Source organism: Protopterus annectens, chromosome 14.part0 (genome assembly GCF_019279795.1).
Source record: "Protopterus annectens isolate FY-2018-M chromosome 14.part0, PAN1.0, whole genome shotgun sequence".
NCBI classification, from domain to species: Eukaryota; Metazoa; Chordata; order Ceratodontiformes; family Protopteridae; genus Protopterus; species Protopterus annectens.
The window spans coordinates 1,020,786,322-1,020,806,963 of NC_056748.1; the positions used below are offsets into that span (position 1 = coordinate 1,020,786,322).

Genomic DNA, 20,642 nt, shown 5'->3' on the forward strand with positions numbered 1-20,642 from the left:
TACTTGCAGTTTTAAATACAAATAAAGGATGAAATCCTAAAATATTTGAATACAATGGAAATTAGCTAATAATGTTCCAGTTCCTGTTAATAATATCTACATTTTTTTTGCACAATCATTATATTCAATAATACAAACTCTATTAAACTTAACCAAAGGCGAAGAATAAACGTGCCCATCTTTGTCCAAGATATCATTACCCATCCCTAGCCCTGTGCCTAACAGTGGAACATATTTCTTACCCCATTGGGAAAATACGGGCTTACTAATATCTCTATGGATTTGAATTAATTTTTTTAATGCATTAGTGGCTATGTTTTATTTATTTTGACAAGCTATTTTTTGAGAGACATGTTTAAAAAGAATAATGGTTGATTCCCTACATATTCTGATGATGTTCCAGGTTGCAGAACAAAAGTGTTTAATCTGGTTATAATAAAGTGAGTTTTCTTCTTTTTTTGAATCGTCTCCAAAAGTTTTTTTTAAACTGGTGGTCGATTTAAATTCTATCGTGGTGGTGGTGCTGCGGTAACGTTGTCGCCACACAATAAGACGCTGTCCGGTTCGATTCTCAGCTAGAGCGTCTTCTGCGTGGAGGCATGCATGAATGGGCGTGCCTTTGTTGAAAATCAGCTGCCAATCATTAGCGGACCGAGTTCGCTGTGGCGACCTACCCGGAAAAAAGCCAAAAAACAAACAAACAATTCTTCTGCTTTTATACTCCATGGCATTGGTGTTAGTTTGTAGCTTCATTGTTATGCCCAGTTATGCCTAAAACCTAAAAATAGCCCAAAAACAAACAGACATTTAAAAGAGAATTATTATTCAGAAATAGTGCAAGCAACAAAATACAGATAAAAAACAGCAGATAACCACATTTGAGGCATGCACTGCTTTCCTGGCAGCCAAGTACTGAGATAAAGAGGGGTATACACTGTAGCTAAGATAAGGTAAGGGAATGAGTGGGGAACAATAAGGTGGCAGGAGAGGCTTTATTGGCTGTGCATATTTATACACTTGTGTATAGTTAAAAAGTATACAAGGCATAGAATATCATAGACTATAATAAAACATGCATAATGCCCTTTATAGGCATGTGACTACCTGCATGAATTTAAGAAATTCAGATCTTTTGTGATCAATAGGGTCATTCGGTCATTAAGAAGAGGTGACCCAGAAAACACACTTGAATTTAAGAAATTCATCTAATCTGGCAATTGAGGTGTAATGCTTGCCAATCTCCAGGACTTAATGATTCAGTATCTATGGCAAGTGTATTGAAGATGAGGGCGAATAGTTTAAACTAAATTAGCATCATTTACATATGTGCATTAAATTTTACGTACATATGCATTTATATTATAATGTATTATTGGTTTTGCTATGGTACCTGTCAGCGGATGAATCATTACTTATAATTATTATTTTTTTTAAATTATAGATATTTATAAAGAAATGGACTTTTAAGTGTATGTATGAATGCATGTTTTATGATATTCTATGATATTACATTATAATTTTACAAGTGATTTAAGCATTTTTGTTTTGTATGTGTTTTTAATCAATTAACATTATTGAGAGCATCTGATTGGTGGAAAGTTGTACAAATATTATGGGCAAGCTGGTGGGTGTCACTCTGAGGAAGTCCCTTGTTTCTTTTGGGATGAAAGTTCTTAGTTGATTTTAAATTTATTAAATTTCAGTTTTTTCCGCTAGCTCAGCTGCCATTTTTTATTTTCATTTTGCTTCTTCATGTTGCTTGTTCATGGACTGTGGTGAGGTGAATTTTGTTGGACTGTATTTTTGAAGCGCATGCTGCATCTCCTGTTTGTGGTTACTAGTTCTTGCCATAATATTCACTGTGCTTACCTGTCCTGTACCCATACATTTGATAAGCTGGGTAGAATGGTCGATGAATCAAGTAATATAGCACCATTTTTGTCTTTTTAACAGCAGTTGGCAAAATAGTGTAAATAACATACAGTGATTTGACTTATGATCTATATTCAGCTCTGTTTGTCTTACCAAATGTGTTTATGACTGAAATCAATTTTCTCCTTATACTCAAACTTGTTTCAAGAATTTTTTTGCATCATACACAGTTTGTAATATATTTACTTTTTCAGTGTTCAGCCCTTGTATCTAGTATCCATGTATGCATTGTAAGTATATATACAGTTTTGTCTTTTTCAAAATTAATTGACGTATCATGACAAATCTTTCTTTATAAGTAAGAGTTTGAAATTAAAGCATCAACTCTGATTATTGTACTTTTACCTGAACTGAGCCTGAAAAATGTTCAGGTGGATGTGTTCTATATCCTTGTTAACAAATAAAAAGTAAATAACAAATTAAATAAATAAATCTGAAACCCTTTTCCCCTACTTTCAAACTCTGATAATGTATTTGAGCATTTATTCCCTTCCTGAATTTCTTGTACCACAGAGAAGATTTTATTTTCACAGATTATCTTCCTTCTCATCACTTTTATTATCCAATATATGTGTGTGTGTGTGTGTGTGTGTGTGTGTGTGTGTGTGTGTGTGTGTGTGTGTGTGTGTGTAAGGGTGGAGGGCTTCCATAACTCGCAGCTTCCCCTAAACTAATGAGCAGTGGATGTAATATGAGGTGACACCAGACACCAGGAAACATTGTTAAATACTACAAATATAATTTAAGAAGCTAATAGAACTCAGGTTTTCAAGTTTTGAGTTTTTTAGTAAGATGTATAAGGGGAATACTGAGCACCAGTGGGACAATTTAATATTACTGTAATCCACTTTATATAAAACAAAGTCTTTGCAGCATGAAATCCTAATTTCTGTAATGTCTAGCATTATGAACTGACTATAATAGTCTGTGATATATGGGGACCAAACCTAGATCATGGTCAAATGAGGCCCTAGGCATGGTAATGGATCAGACCCCCCAGCAGCTCCCCCCTAAGAACCATTCCAGTGTCCCATTACTTGGCTATTCTTTCCGGTTACCGTAGATCCATTATCTGTCATCCTGGGATGACATGATCAACAAATCTCGATACTTTGACAGAGATGGTCTTCATCTTTCAACTCTGGGATTTTGGCTATTGTCTAAGGGTCTTGCCACCCCCCCCCCCCATAGTGCCTTTTTTCGACAGTGTCTCCAGGACAAAATTCCCAGTGTAGAAAATCCATCTAAAAACAACTTCAGTGTTATGCTGCTAAATGCTAGGAGTCTTAACATAAAACTGCATTCACTGAAAGCAGCCCTCACCTTGGAAGACTCAGACATTTGTTCAGTCACGGAGACCTGGTTCAAGGCTGTGGAGAGCACCCCAGCTGTACTGGGTTACACCTCCTTCCACACATTTAGACAACAAACTGAAGGTATGAAAACTAAAGGAGGCAGTGCATCAATAGTCATTAAAGATAAATACACCTCCATATTGGTTAAACAGTATGATTCCCTGGAGATACTTCAGGTGCAATTAACTGTTGGTAGGACATCTATTCAAGTCATTGCCGGCTACAGGACCCCCTCCATGAATCAGGACACCCACTCTGCCTATTTGGAACTACTTGAGACCATCAAGATCCATCTGAAGACCATGGCTTTGGGTGACTTTAACTACCCATCCATTGACTGGGTAAATTACTTATGCTCAAATTCACTCGCCCAAATGTTCCTCGACTTTAACTCCAGTGCCCTGGACCAGCTGGTTGACACCCCACTGCACCTTCCCTCTTAGAAGGAATGGGCAACTATGCTGAGTTCTACACAAATGCCTTATACAAGCACCTGTATAACTGCATTGACTTTGCCATTCCTGATAGGAGCAAAACAAGCTCCTCATGGAAGAGCAAACCTGCCTGGTGGACAACTGCCACTAATAGGCTTTACAATAAGAGGAAGAAATTTCTATCAAAGAGTAAGAGGGACTGAGCCCTAAACTGGAAACACTCCCTCCTTAGCTTAAACAAGCGAATAAGTCTTCTTGTGAAGTCCTCCAAAGTAAACTATAAATCCAAATTAGTTTCCTCAACTAAAGACAGCCATGAGGCATTCTTTAGTTACATCCATAACCTAAAAGGAAAGGCCCAGATTTGTGCCAAACTGGTAGTTAATGAAACCACATAACTGACCATGTGGACATAGCTAACCTGTTGGCCAACAAGTTCTGTAAAAATTTCACTCTCCTGTCCCTGCCACACGTACTCCATGACATCCCTACTACTTGTCCCCTACCTTGTATCTCTAAACAGAGAAATCTCTCTCCAGAAAAAAAGAAGTTATAACCTCCCCGTACTCTTTCCTCATCAGGACAGTAATTGATTACAACACCCCTGTTGGTATATACCTTTCCAAGCATTTGCAGCAATTGAAGAAACTGCAAAGCTTCCTCATAAGGAAAATTCAAGGTCCTATGTGGATCATCTGAAATCAGTGTCAGTCTATTCTTTTTCATACGGACTACTCAGAGGATATCTCTGCCTTGCATACAAGGTAATCTCTGACCCTGCTTTATTGGAAATGCTTCATCTTTGTAAGTCAAATGATATATGGATTACTCACTCTAAAGACTTTAACCTGGCATGTGACATCAATATAACCTGCTGATGAGTCAGATTTGCCTCACAGAGGTTGCCACACCTTTGGAACAGACTCTCATTTCATGTCACACAGAGCACCTCATTGGCCCTCTTCAAACACAATATGGACGACTGGATGGGTAACAGTAAATTCACCCCAGGGCTTCCACCTGTGTCCCTCTTGACAGGGACAATAGGTACTGATCATGGAAATAAGAGCAGAACTTGGCTAGGCTTGTAAGAGCCATAGGGCCATTAGCCTAGTAACTTCCTATGATCGTATGATAAATACTGTCCAAACCTCATAGTGTGTGTACCATTTTCTTCTTTACTTCTACAATGATTAGATAAATTTAAAACTTTTAATTCACATATTTTAGCTCAAACATTGATAGTCATACATTAAACAAAGTAATACAGTTTCACAAGGAAAACAGACTTAGCATGAACAGTAAGCGTCTCTGTCCTTGAAACTCACATCCATTGAAATAGCACTGGAACCCACATTCAAAGAAAATGCGGTTTACTATTAGAATGTCGAAGCGAACTCCATCGACTGTACTGTTGTCGAACACAGAAGTTCAAAAATGGTAATATCAAAGACCAAAAACCAACCTAGGAATGGTTTTAACATGCGTTGAGATAGGTGTTCAGTGTTATTCCGAACTACAAACCTCTCCCCTATCTCAACCCATGTTAAAACCCGTTCCTAGGTTGGTTTTTGGTCTTCGATATTACCGTTTTTGAACTTCCGTGTTCAACAACAGTCCAGTCGACGGAGTTCACTTCGACATTCAAATAGTAAACTGAAAATGCATGTGGCCAATGGCAGATTAAGTTTACCTTTGGGCTTTTTTCAAACCAAAGGCCCCTTGCACACATTTTTTGGACCATGCGCACATGTATGTATTCTTTGGTTCACCTTCCAGAGTGTATTAAATTATATTTCTTTTATAATACAACATCACTTGTTAGAGTGTGTTTCAAATTTGTAATGTGAACATTTTTCCAGTAAGCAATGAAACAACATCTATGAACCAATAATGACAAAACTACCCATTACAGAAGATTTCAATCACAAAAGGCCACTGAAACTTCTGTCATTATAGTCCACCGATATCAATCAATATACACAATCTCTGCAGAAGTAAAAGTCATCTGAATAATTCCACATTAAAGAGATCTATAACTAATGAAGAGGTTGCAGATGGCAAACAATGTTATATTTCAGTATTTCATGTACAAATTCAGTGTTGTCCTTGAAAAATAAACTGCCCACGTTACATTTAAAAAAATGGTAAGCTGGTAATATTGCAATAGGGAATGGCTGTCAAACTGGCAATGCGGTCAGAGTTACTATGCATCTCATCCAAAGGAGGACACACGTAAGAGTGTAGCACCCCCAAGGGGCACTGCAATATCAGCACTCCATCTATATGGTGTGGGAATAGAACTCACAGCCTTCTGCACCAAAGACAAGTTATGCTACCTGTTATGCTACTAGCACTGCTTTTAAAATTTATAGCCCAAACACTGATGATGGCCATTTGCTAAAAACAGTTACACATTGAAAATAGACTTAGCATGAGCAACAGTAAATTTCTCTTCCATTGAAACTCAATATCCTTTGAGTATGCACAGAAAGTCAACATTCCTTGAAAATCCACAGAAACTCAACATTATTTGAAAATGCACAGAAAATCAACAGTCCTTGAAATTCACTTGCTGATGACAGTTGGTGTTGAGGATTCAGGTTCTAGGGTCTTGTATTCAAGGTACAGGAATTGAGTCTGAATAAGTTAACCAACCTGTTAAAAACACACAACTAGACAAACTCGTTCACACAGAATAACTAGGTGGAAAAGAAGAAGGCACACAATATAAGGTTAAGCGCTTTTCATTTATGTCAATCCACAAACTTCATCAGACAATACAAAATAATTCAAGTACGTTTAAATACATACAAAAACAGTCAATTATCCTATCAACAAAAAGATACATCAAAAGTAGAACTATATTACCACCCACTAATTAAATATCTAAGTAGTCTAGATACAATTCAAATAAGCTACATCACTTTATAGCAAAACAAGTTACTTTAAACAAAAATAAATTGTAAAAATGTATATGTAAAATTATATATATAAAAAAGTTAAACAGTATTTTTTATTATTTATTGTTTGTTCTAGTATGATTGACTTAACGTGTTAAACTTTTTAGTTTTAAAATACTACTTAAAATACAACCTTCATTTAAACCAGGCAAATTATAGGCATTCAGCCTAATTTGCCATGTAAGTTCTAGTTCATCCAGTCTAAGTGCATCAGGGCCACCTCTTGAATTACTACTCACTTGATCTAAAATAATAAACTTGAAAGAATGGTCAGAGAATTGATCAATATGTTTTGCTAAAGCATTCTCAAGTTTGTGTTTCCTTATTGCAAACAAGTGTTCATAAATGCAGCTTTCTTTCAGTTTTGCCAACGTAGAAAGCTGGACAAAACTGACACTTGGCAAGATAGACTACCATCTTAGAGTTACAATTAGTCCTCAGTTTCAAATTATAATTAAAGTTGTTGATAGAAACTCTATTAGATTCCAAAATATAGGCGCAATAATTACAAGCTTGGCATTTATACATGCCTGGAATTCTAACAGGGTTTGATTTACTGTTCTCACAATAAGCTTTAAGATTTTTGCCTCTTCTATAAGTTACTAAAGGTCGGTCACCTACACTTGTAAAAACATTATTGTCACCTTTAAAAATGTCCCAGTTTTTTCTCAAAATCTTAAAACAATTAGTGCTGTTTAAATTGTAAGTAGTTATAAATGAGATATTAAACTTGTCAGTTTCAAGATGTTGCACTTCAGATACATCAATAGAAGTGTTGGTAGATCCATTTGGAGTGGGTACACCATTTAGACTACCGTTCAATAAAGGTGTGTAAAAAAGAGACTGACGTTTGAATGAAACTTCCTTGATCATATCATTAATCATAGATTCTGGATAACCACGTGTCAAGAACATGTCTTTTATAAATTCACATTCATTGTAAAAAACCTCATCCAGTGTGGTAATACGGGCTGCACGTACTAGTTGACCTTTTATAATAGCCCGTTTTTGGTGGTACGGGTGGCAACTAGTGTAATGTAACATTGAGTTACAATAAGTATTCTTTCTATGGATAGAAGCTGAAAATCTCTCAAACACAATGTCCTTAGTAAGTGTAATATCCAAATAAGCTATAGAGGTAGAGTCAAAAGAGTGTGTGAATTTTAAGAAAGAAGTAGTTGAATTGAAATAATGTACTAACAATTCACTAAATTCTATATCTCCGTCTAACAAAATAAAAATGTCGTCCAGGAATCGAGTGTAAAAAACAATTTGTTCTTTATAAATACAATTGTTAAGTACATACGAAGATTCCCAAAAAGCCATTACCATATTGGCTACACTAGCACCACAGGGTGAACCCATGGCTACTCCCACCTTTTGAAGAAAAAAAGCACCTTCGAAAACAAAGACATTATTGCCTAGAATTAGACTCAAAAGTTCTTCAACTAGTGAGATTTCGTCCATGGGGCACCCTAGGAGTTTTAACATTTCACCAACCCATTCTGTGGCTATGGTATGGGGGATGCACGTATATAAGTCTTTTACGTCGATGGTCAAAAAGTTGTAACAGGACTTATATTCCAGCTCATTTATGTTCTTTAAAAACATCCATGAGTCTTTACAAATTTGTTTAATGTTAACCAAGTATTTTTGTAAAATTGAATCAACAACTTTGGCACACGCATAGGTGGGGGAACCTCTACTGTCTACCAATGGACGCATAGGAGGATTCTCTAGATTTTTATGTATTTTGGGAATCCCAAATAGACAAGGAAATCTAGGAAAACATGTGGTCATATAGTTGTATATATTTTGAGTAATCCTTCCTTCAATATATAAGTCTTCAATGACATTCTTAATTAAGCTGTAAGCTTTATTGGTTTCAGAAAGGGAACTCTCAACGTAAGAGTGGGAATTTAATAAACTAGACATCCTATTGGAGTAGTCAGCGTTGTCAAAAATGACAACTCCCCCACCTTTATCAGGCTTACATATTCTTATGTCATTTAATTTAATAAAATTCAGACTATCCCTTTCTTTTTGGAAGTCCCTATACTTATAAACATTAGTGTGCTCAAAGTGTGAAGACTGTGCCAAATTCCGGATATCAAGCTCACAAAACTGTTCAGATACCTTAATCAAAGGATTTAGCGGTGGGTTAAATGTACTAGGTATTCTGAATTGGTTAAGCTCACTAGTAAGGGAGTTACCCATCATCAAATTTAAATTCAGTTTCCTAGTATATAATTTTAAATCAATAATAGTCCTCACTAAATCTATTCTTTGGGGTGGAACATGGGTATGTCCTTTGGACAGCAAAGTTATTAAGTCAGCTGGAATATCCTTTTGGGAAAAATTGTACACTGTGAAATCACCACTGGCATTAAACAATAACACTGGGCTATTCTGTTTTGTGGCACCATTTGTAGTCACAAGATTATCATCAAGGTTAACAATAGAATCAATAGATACATTACAATCATCAAGTGGTATGTTAACATCATTTAAACCAGACTAACTAGGCTCAACCAGGTCGCAGTCATTCTAAACATTAGTAAAAATAGTCAAAACATTAACAAAGTCAATGTTTAGTTGTTCTTCTGTTTTCTCTTTTGATTCAAGTGCCCTGGTTGTTGCTTCTGCCTTGCCCCTAAAAAATTAGGGTTATTAGATCTTAAGTTATAATGACTGGTCTGGTTAACATGTTGACCTGAGTCGTTATTGCTGAAACTAGATTCTGTTAGACGATCATGCGGTGGTCCGTTTGAAGGAAATTGCTCTCCTTCACACTGGTTGTCCACAGGAACAAAACTTTTGTTTCTGTTATGTTTAAAAAAACTTTGGTGTTTACCATTTTGCCAAGTCTGGGAAACAGGAGGCTGGGGGTAAACTAAGCCATCATTATAGGCTTTCAAGTCTCTGTCCAATTTCTTGACTTTGTTTGCCTTAAGCTTATTAAGGTACGAGTCGATGCTAGAAAATATACGGTTGTACTCATATTTGTAGCGAGAAAATTCATTATCAAACCTGATTCTCTTATCAAGTTCACACACCATTTCAGTCAATTCCTCTACAACAGCACTGTAATGTTTGCTCATGAGATCAATTAGTTCTAAACCTTGACGGTCAAACAGGGCTATGATATCAAGGTGAAACTGGGAATTAGCTTCCAAACCCATTGGGTTTTGCCAGCGTCTTAGCCCTTTAGGCACAATCTTGTTTCTCATGCATTCGTTAAAATAGGAAACCTCGAGTTGAGTTTTCCTTAATTTAACTAACAAGTTATCCAGTTCTTTTAAATTGACCGAAATATTAGATGGTTCAGAACCAGAACCTAAATTCATGGGCGCATTGTTGTTTGCGCCAAAAAATGAAATGTCAGACAGCCAGGTATTTATATTAAAATTGTTACCTGCTATTGAAGTATTCAGTTGAATAAAGAATTGGAAAATGGTACCAACAATAAAAAAATAAAAAAATAAAAAAATGTTGGTCTGATGTTCGATGTCGATGAATAAACTGTGAGTTACACTGCTTTCTCGTGGATCTTTGTGTCGTATAACGCTGATTGGTGGGACCGAAGTATTCAGTTGAACGATATCAGTGTGAGTAGGTCTTACATTCGAGAACACCTTAATATGTTGGTTATCAGACCCAGTGGCCTTTCCGTTGTTAACTCCAATGTTACAACTGTCGCTATTGTCAAACCTTGGTAACGTTAAAATAGATGCTGAAGCAAGAGCTGGAATGTCGCCAGTATTTGCCAAAGTGCTCCTCTGACCACAAGGAAGGCTAGAAGTAGTGTCGTTTGTTGCAGAACTAGGACCCAAGTCGTGGTTTACTGTATCAGAACCATTTACTCTCCCTGCACTAGGAAGAGCCGGAAGTGGTACCTTTTCGGCGTCAAACCGATATTCAAGATCATCCAAGCGTGTGAGCAAGCAGTCGAGACGCGAAATAACAGTCTCGAAGTTAGTTCTGTCTCCGCCTGAGACATTAGAAGGTGGTAACAAGTTAGATTCGATACGGTCCTTTAAAATCACAGGAGTATACTCAAACGGTGTACCAATATCTTCGGACTCCACACCAGAAGCCATGACAAACTATTAAAAACACACAAGTAGACGAACTGGTTCACACAGAATAACTGGGTAGAGAAGAAGAAGGCACACAATATAAGGTTAAGCGCTTTTCGTTTATGTCAATCCACAAACTTCATCAGACAATACAAAATAATTCAAGCACATTTAAATACATACAAAAACAGTCAATTATCCTATCAACAAAAAGATACATCAAAAATAGAACTATATTACCACCCACTAATTAAATATCTAAGTAGTCTAGATAAAATTCAAATAAGCTACATCACTTTATAGCAAAACAAGTTACTTTAAACAAAAATAAATTGTAAAAATGTATATGTAAAATTATATATATAAAAAAGTTAAACAGTATTTTTTATTATTTATTGTTTGTTCTAGTATGTTTGACTTAACGTGTTAAACTTTTTAGTTTTAAAATACTACTTAAAACACAACCTTCATTTAAACCAGGCAAATTATAGGCATTCAGCCTAATTTGCCATGTAAGTTCTAGTTCATCCAGTCTAAGTGCATCAGGGCCACCTCTTGAATTACTACTCACTTGATCTAAAATAATAAACTTGAAAGAATGGTCAGAGAATTGATCAATATGTCTTGCTAAAGCATTCTCAAGTTTGTGTTTCCTTATTGCATACAAGTGTTCATAAATTTTCTTTCAGTTTTGCCAACGTAGAAAGCTGGACAAAACTGACACTTGGCAAGATAGACTACCATCTTAGAGTTACAATTAGTCCTCAGTTTCAAATTATAATTAAAGTTGTTGATAGAAACTCTATTAGATTCCAAAATATAGCTTGGCATTTATACATGCCTGGAATTCTAACAGGGTTTGATTTACTGTTCTCACAATAAGATTTAAGATTTTTGCCTCTTCTATAAGTTACTAAAGGTCGGTCACCTACACTTGTAAAAACATTATTGTCACCTTTAAAAATGTCCCAGTTTTTTTTTTTTTCTCAAAATCTTAAAACAATTAGTGCTGTTTAAATTGTAAATAGTTATAAATGAGATATTAAACTTGTCAGTTTCAAGATGTTGCACTTCAGATACATCAATAGAAGTGTTGGTAGATCCGTTTGGAGTGGGTACACCATTTAGACTACCGTTCAATAAAGGTGTTGAATGAAACTTCCTTGATCATATCATTAATCATAGATTCTGGATAACCACGTGTCAAGAACATGTCTTTTATAAATTCACATTCATTGTAAAAAACCTCATCCAGTGTGGTGACCTTTTATAATATTGATGGGGTGGCAACTAGTATAATGTAACATTGAGTTACAAGTTAACCAACCTAACATCCCTAACTAGGGTATTACACACACACACACACACACACACACACACACACACACACACACACACACACACACACACACACCTCTACCTGTGTTTATTTCATGAATGACCTGTTAGAACAGAACGGCAACATCTGTCCAAGTCCATGCTCATCTTAAAAGCTGGAACAGCACAATCATTCCAAGTCCATGCTCATCTTAAAAATCAGAACAGAAACAGCAATCCAATTCCACTTTTGCCTTCAGAATTGGAATGACAACAGCAATCTATGTCCATGCTCATCTTAAAAATCATGAACTCCAATGTTTTAAATGTGGATCGTACCAAAGATGCACATACAGGCACTACTAAGGATAAAAAAAATGTAAGTTTTTAGCAGCATGCTGGCCAGTGGGCCCTAGGCGACTGCCTAAGTTGCCTAGTGCTGGATCCAGCTCTGATGGGGACTGGGTTTAAGACTTTCAGACAAAGCCAGAGTGAACACTAAATGACACCATGGAGTGTTTTTAAGTATTACTCTACGTCTCTTAAAATGTTAATAGAGTAACAGGTCTTTAATCTGGATGCTTTTACTGAACAATAACAAGAATGAAACTGTAATATCTGGAATTACTGAATGACAGTAGTCATCCATGATTTAAAAGGCAGTGAGAAATCAGGGACAGTTAAGAGCATGTGTGAGAGGGGGAAATGAATGAGAGCGTTGCCCATGCCAACACAATGCATTGACCTCCAGCGATAATTACAGTAAACAGTTCTTGTGGTATAATCAGCACATAATTCAAGGACATGTAAATTAGCTTGAAATGAGGTCTTTCTTTATTGTAGCTAATGGGTCTCTGAATTGCTGGTTCCACAATCACTATAACAGGGCCTTTTGCTGCAGCCTTACCACTTACAGACTGGTCTGTTTCTGAATCCTAACGCCAGTCAGATTAATCAGAACAATAAAATCTTCTGAATAAATACATTTACAAAATAAACATGTTTTGAGTGAGATGAAAGTATTTTTGTTTAGTTAAGTCCCTGGTTACCTCATATAAACCGTAACTGCTTAAAAATAAAATCTCTTCTGACAAAGTTGACAGAGTAAGTGGATGAGGTTTCCTTTGAGAATGCTGCTTGAAATCAGATGCAATTACTGTAGAACAGACAGACACATGTGCAAACAAGGGTGCACAAGTACACACACACACACAGACACACACACTCACACATAGACACACACACAGACACACACACACACAGACACACACACACACACACACACACACACACACACACACACACACACACACACACACAGACACACACACACACAGACACACAGACACACAGACACAGACACACACACACAGACACACACACACAGACACACACAAACACATACACACACATGCTCAAATGTACCAACTGACTATGGCAACACTGACCTTTGCGGCTGGAGCAGTAATAATTTCGTAGAAGTGTGGAATGTATTGTCCCAGGTGTAGCCCTGTGGAAAGGAGCACAAGAAATGAAATGCCAGGTAAGGACTTTTAGTTCATAACTAGTTCATGCACAAAGATTCTGAGCCACTTTGCAATATTATTTGTCAACTTTAAATTTACTGAGATTACATATTTAACTGCTGAGTTCCTGTTTTAGCTGAAAATATAGTCTGCGGTAAAATAATGAAATTTCAAGAGATCAACAGACATCTAAAACTGTGCAGCTATATGAAATAAAACACTCAGTACAAAAATTCAATAGTGAAGTTTAAGTTCCTAATATTTCTGTATGTTCATTAAAAAAAACATAAGCAGTATTTAAAGTTTCCTCTGTTCTGTACCCCTACGTAGCCTTTGCTTTTTCTGCCATCATGTTGTGCATTGCTCCAGTCACATGATATGTTATATATACTGTTGAGTTTGGCAACTGCAGGCTGACTGCCAATACTTACAGCAGTGTTTGCTGTGTCCCCATGGGACAAGATAGAGAGATGGATGCAAAATGTGGCATTTGCATGGTTTTGCATGATGATTATAAGTGTACAATGATGTTCATATTCCCAGAGTGAACAAATCTCTTAAGTGTCTCTGATTTTGCAAAATGTCCTTGATCTTACATCAAATTTTTACCCTGTCCTTCATAAAATGTTTGATTTTTAGGTAAATCTCTGAGGGGTACAGTCAGTTAATAATGCCAGACATTAGAGGTTCATAGTTCTTGTTCTTCTGAAATCCCATATTGATGCAAAAAAAAGTGTGATAATATTAACTTTTTTAGTGGATATTTACAAATTTCCCCTGATTTGAGGCTTTCACCCCTGTGATGATATGTCAAGTGAAGATGCTAGAGTCTGTATGTATTGTGGACATGTACCATAGCCATTGCAACTTTAAGATTATTGCATAACACTACAAATGTAAAGCAAAAAGCAGTGTGTCAAAAAGATGGCTCAAACAAGACAATCAGAAAGCATAAAAAGCCATCCTGAGCAAGTAACTGACCCCACAATACTGTGCAACATCCAATACAAATGCCAGTAGTATCCAAAAAATCCAAAATCCGAAGGCAAGCAACACTATTTATTAACATAAAACATACGAAAGTCTAAGTGCTTTCATCTCAAGCTGTAAGAGACTTCATCAAAACAAACGCCACTAGTAACTGAATCCTTTTTATAACAATCTGTTGCTAATTAGAGTAATTAAGTATGGAGGTACTTAAAGGTACAAAGCATAAAAAACATGCAACAATTCTAAGTAAAGTAAATCGAGTATGAAAATGGTCCATCTTGTAATGAATATAAAACATACAATCAATTATGACTTAAAAACATATACATAAGAGAATGTATGTTCTGTTATGAATAATATTTATAAAGTAAGAGCACATTTTTTTAGAAGGGGACAATAATGCTGTTGTCATTCATACCTGGAGGTACCATGGTGTTTAATTTTAGCTGCCAATATAGTTCTCAGATCTCCAGGTCTAGTTCCCACCAGCCTCCTCTTATATTGTCAAGTACAATGTCCAAAATCCCAAATTTGAACCTACTAGTAGCTTTGCAAACTAGACTATGCTTATAAAGGGCATCATTTGTAATGGCTTTATTAATAGTATATATATGTTCATAAATACGCTTCCTAAGGCTACTTTATTTTTCCCATATATAGAAATAACCACATGTGGTACACAAGGCCAAATAAACAATACCCCTGGTACCACAATTGCCCATTTTCAACATAATTTTGAAGGATACATGTTCCAAGGCAATCGTCTGGTTCTCCATAATAAATGGGCACTGTCGACATGCCCCACATTTTGTTGTCCCTTTCTCTGGTACCTGGTGGTATAATAACTCATGTTCAAATAGCCATTTTAAGTTTTTACCTGTCTTATAAACAAAACTGGGAACTTGTCCAATGTGTTCAAACATATCAGGATTACTTTTAAAGATTATCCAATTTTTTTGTTAGTATCTGTTCCACTTCCTGACTACCCATATCATAGGGTAGTACCATACTGTTTTGGAAGTTTAATTTGCTTTTGGATACTTTATCATGTGTAGCCAAAATGCTGTTGTTTAAGAGGGGTTTGTATTTGTTGCCCCAGGGGCATGAGCAGTTGGGCAGAGGTGAGGAGTGGTGTTGAGAAGTAATTGTGAATTCTTTCCAAAATGGGGTGGCTTAGCACTCCCTGTTTTTGCAGTGGAGGCACTCCATTGCTTAGATCTCTGCCCTGAGACTGTAATCTGGGGGTCTGTTTCCCCTGGGTCTAGTCTGAGATGGCCTTGAGGGGGCTGGAAAGGACCAATGTTTCAAGCGGCAATGCCTACTGAATCTAGGAGGCTGACTGTCTGCATAGATTTAGCTTTTTCTTCCATCTTTTTTAGAACCTCTTCTGCTTTGGTGCCAAACAGATTGCCCTTATTCAAAGGAGCGTCTAGTAGTTTTGATTTGACATGGTCTGGCAAGGTCTGTTCCTTAAGCCAAGCATGCCTTCTTAGTACAGAACCAGTGACTGCTGCCCTGCAAGATGCTTCTAGGGTGTCAAAGCCACATTGCAAAGTATGCTTGCTGACCTGGCTTGCAGAATGCATAAGCTCTTGTAACTCTATTTTCTGCACAGTCTGTAAAGGTAGATACTTTTAGCTTAACAAGTTCCATAATATGTTGCTGGTATTTCAGCATGTGAAAAGGCAATTCAGTGCCCTAATGGCAAGGGTTACAGAGGTGTATACTTTTTTACCCCATCTGTCTAAAGTTTGGGAATCCCTGTCCAAAGGGGTGGTATTCTTAGCTGAAGTTGCTTTTATACCTTTAGTCCCCTGTGAAATGACCTCTGGGTCAGCAGTAGGATTTTTGAAAAGAAATTTATGAGAGTCAGAGACAATGTAGTACCTGTCTGGTTTCCTTGGAGCAGGGGGTAAAGTATCAGGAGTAAGACTGGATTCCATAAAGACATCATCCACAACATCCAGAACTGGAGGTATTGCTAAAGGTCTATGTTGTGGCAAATCTAAAAATTTTCAAAGTCTCTTTTTGGACTGAGGATAGTCTTGGCATTCCCAGTGGAAGTGCTCTCTTAAAGTATGCAGGGTTTCACCAAAAGAAAACTCCTCTGAAGGGAAAGCAGAGGAAATGGATTCCTCTGCATCTGAATCCTTATAAGCAGATAAAGGCATGTCTTCATATTCAGAAACCTCAGAGTTGTTGGACTCTTGGTCTGTTAGAGCTACTGGGGACAGGTCTCTTTTTATCTTAGGAGGGAAAGGATGGCTTCCCCTAATCAGCATAATTAGGTTTACTGCCATTTTAAGCATTTGATGTTGTGGCAAGGAAGCAGGTGCTTGAGTTTAGGTCATCGTTTTTTTGGATATAGCTCGTACTCTTGGCCTTAGAAACTCAGTAGTTTTAGTCAGAACTGAAGATGCAAAAGAAGTCATCAGTTTGTGTCGAATATAGGTAGTGCAAAGAAATTCCTCAGAAGCCGGTGCCTGCACAGTGGCTCTGGACCCATCCAAGGTAGAAACATCTGCAGGTTCCATAATCAAAGAAGAGTCTTGTGGCATACCGGACTCCGAACGGGTCTCAGTAGCGGCCTGTGAATCCATCAAAGCAGGCATCAGGGGCTGCAAAAGCACTTCACTGAGTACCGGCAAACTGGCGACTAGCTTAACGGAAGCGTCGTCAGCAGTTTTGGACCTGTGCAGTCTGTCTCTAATCCTTACATTTTTTCAGAAGATCGGTAGTCGGATGGCTTACCAAAGCCATTTCGAAATACAGAGATCGACAGCGAAAGTATTTAGCGACAATAAGGGTGTGATGATGAATAGTATGGGTGTTGAACAAAGCACAAAACCAACAGCGAGGTATGTCGTGGTCTGGGCCTAAACAGGTGACGCAGCAAGAATGGAAATCTCGGTGTGGTATTTGCTTTCCACAGGCGAGACAACTGTTAACTTTTCCTGACATCAGTTAGAGCAAGAAAAAAGGATCCCCAATGGGGTACTTAGCTTTAGAAGCCTTCAGGATGATTCAATTCAGAAATGAAAACTCAGGTAGCAGCCGACCGGCACTCATGCGAACTGCTTCTGCTTCAGGCTCCTCAGCAAGAAAGACTGATGTAATGGCATCGGCTGCGTGCTTTATACCCCTAACGGCCTGATGTCAGTCCTGGAGCGACAGCAACCGATGCAGAAATGCTAAGTCTCTGGTATTCGGGCCGACTAAGGGCTACCTGCAGGCAGATAACCCAAGTGTGATGACTGCAACAGTGAAACATGAAGAACATGTGAGATGAAGGCAATATACATTTCCTTTTTGTTCTCAGACAGCCAGAATATCACATATGAGTCAGTGATTAGTAAACCAATGCACACTTTGTGTCAAAAAGGAGTATGCTATAGGAAAAGGCATGCTTTCATATGCATGCACAAGCCAAAGGTGAACTTGGTGAAGCTTTTATAGGTTCATATGTAGGTACTAGGCTATCATCCCAAGGGCCTAAGTAAGCCTAGCCAATAAGGTTCCCTGGCTTACGCAACCCAAGAAAGTTAAGTTATAAGGTGACTGTATGTATTTGCTGAAATGTATAGGTTTAGTAGCATAAAAGATAAACAAATCTGAGACAGAATTGTTATTAGGCTAGCTACATAGCAGTATCTTGAAAGTTACAGCTGGAAGTGAATTTAACATTAGAAAAGACCACACAAAATGCCAGAGTGATAAGAATTAGACAAGAAGTAAAATGTTAATTTAAACCCATCCCTCTCCCCACAACAAATTTTCCCATTTTGCAAATGAAGTCAAGGTGTCACATTAAGAGTGACAATCATCTAGAGCCACTTTTTACACCTCTGGGTGGCTAGCCCCCCCCCCCCCCAAGATTGTTCTTCCATATCTTGCACGCTCACACATTATCACACTCTCACACACACTCACACACACTCACACACACTCACACACACTCACACACACTCACACACACTCACACACACTCACACACTCACACCTAGGGACAGTTTAGTGTGTTTAATTTTGGAAAGGCAAGTAAATCAAAGGCATGCTTAAAGAGACATACTTCTGATGAAACTAAACAAATGCACAAAAAGCAGAATGAGTCTGCAACTTGCAAAGGCATAATTGTGACTGCTATCATGTACTTTCATGCTGAAACAAAGCAGTGTGCTGCATATGGCAGAAAGTGGAAGACATGTAAAAGATTAGACTAGTGCACTGTTGTTTGGAATACAGAGTTAATTAAAAAAGCAACTTCAGAAAATAATGTTCAGAAAGTGTTTTTCTGGTTTCAGTCACTACTGTGCCTCATGCTGAAGCAGACTGCCAAGTTAAGATTCCTATTCACGGAACTTAAGGGAGTTTTAAGATTCATACAATGTTCCTGTTATATCATATGTTATCTGTAGAAGTCTCTCAAAGTGTCTACAGTTACACGAAGCAGGTAAAATCAAGTGCATTGGTAAATTAAAGTTTGAAATCTCATTGCGATAATATATAAGTACCAGCTTGAGTTTTGGGTTTATGTGCTGGATGGTCAGAACATAAATAATCTGCTCAGCAGAGCTGTGGTGGCACGTGTAATGAGTTTAATTACCAAAATAAACAAAGTTAGTGCTGATGTACTTAGTTGTGAAACTGATCTGCTTAACTGTGAACCAGCAAAAATTAAATTAAAACCACACACAGTTTCATTTGCCTTGACATTTCCGGTGCTGTCCAAAGTAGAGAAAAAGCTGAAAAAAAATGCAAGGCCTTGGCATAACAAAGTGTAAGTGTATCAACTAAGTTGGAAGCTCTGATAGCTCTAGTAGTTAAAGAGAATGGTCATGTGTTGATTTGAAAATCTTAATATGCAGTTATGCATAAAAGTTCTATTCTACCTGCATTAGAAGACAAAGCAGCAAAGCTTCTAGGTACTTCTTGTGGTTTTTGGAATATACACTTACCGTGTTTTAAAAATGTAAAGCCGCAGGGGTGCAGCAGTTAGCATTGTCGCCTCACAGCAAGAGGTTCACCCATTTGATTCTCGGCTAGAGCGCCTTCTGTGTGGAGTTTGCATGTACTCCCGCAGCTGAGTGATGTTTAAAGACATGCAGGTGGGTGCATGCGTGAATGGGCGTGCCTTAGTTGAAAGATGGACATCGAGCTGGCAACTCGGCACTGTGAAAGTCTACTAACAATCATTAGTGGACCAGAGTTCCGCTGTGGCGACCCCTAACCAGGAAAAGCCAAAAGACAACAACAACAACATCAGACTATCAAAACTTCTGTTTTAAAGTTAAAGCAAGACAAATATTGCATTAATAAAGCAGAGCTTCAGTACTTTTTTCACAGCAAGGTCAGAGCCAGAGGTGAGTTATAAGATCCATATTGTGTGAATGAGTTAAGACAAGCCCTTGGTGTTATTATTTACTTGGGTAAGTTTGTATTAGATTTATCAATTATGCTACAGCCTTTAACTGGTTTTCTAAAGAAAGATGAACCTAGTAATGGGAAGGTGCTCGACTCCAAGGTTTCTGCAAAGAAAAGAAATGCTAACAACAACTCCATTGTTATTATAGTGTGATGCCACAAAACCAACAACAGTGAGAGCTGAAGCTAGTAGCTATGGCCTACGTTACATGTTTTGCTGTCTAGTGTACCACAAGCCTGTGGTTCCAATCATTAATCAATATCACTTAAAGAGCCACCCAGGTGTTAAAGATAGTTAATGCATCTGAGAATGTTCAACACCAGAGCAGTCCATGTACATAGAAAACAGTTGATTTTGCCAATGTGTTATGCAGAAATGAAATCTTAAACATGTCCAACCCGTGTCCAAAACTGAAAAAAACATTTGCACCCATTTGTAAAGAAAATGATAACAAGAGCAGTAACTATCAAGAGTTTAGATGAGTTTAAGCAAACTTCCCAAAGTGATATGTAGAAGCAAACGAACCAGGACACAGTAACCTGAATAAAAGCTTCAAAAGTGCACCGAACATGCACTTTATTAAATAAATGTCCACAATGTAATCCACAATACTCGGTAAGCGCT

The 20,642-nt window shown here is 37.5% G+C and overlaps 1 protein-coding gene across 3 annotated transcripts in view; it reads right to left on the reverse strand.

Annotated features, from left to right (window-relative positions):
* Positions 1 to 20,642, reverse strand: part of PYROXD2 (pyridine nucleotide-disulphide oxidoreductase domain 2) — a 374,632-nt gene that overhangs the window by 203,735 nt on the left and 150,255 nt on the right. For all 3 annotated transcript variants that reach the window (XM_044056825.1, XM_044056823.1, XM_044056824.1), the window contains one exon: positions 13,529 to 13,590. In XM_044056825.1, the coding sequence (XP_043912760.1) occupies positions 13,529 to 13,590 (62 nt within the window). The remainder of the gene's footprint in view (positions 1 to 13,528; positions 13,591 to 20,642) is intronic.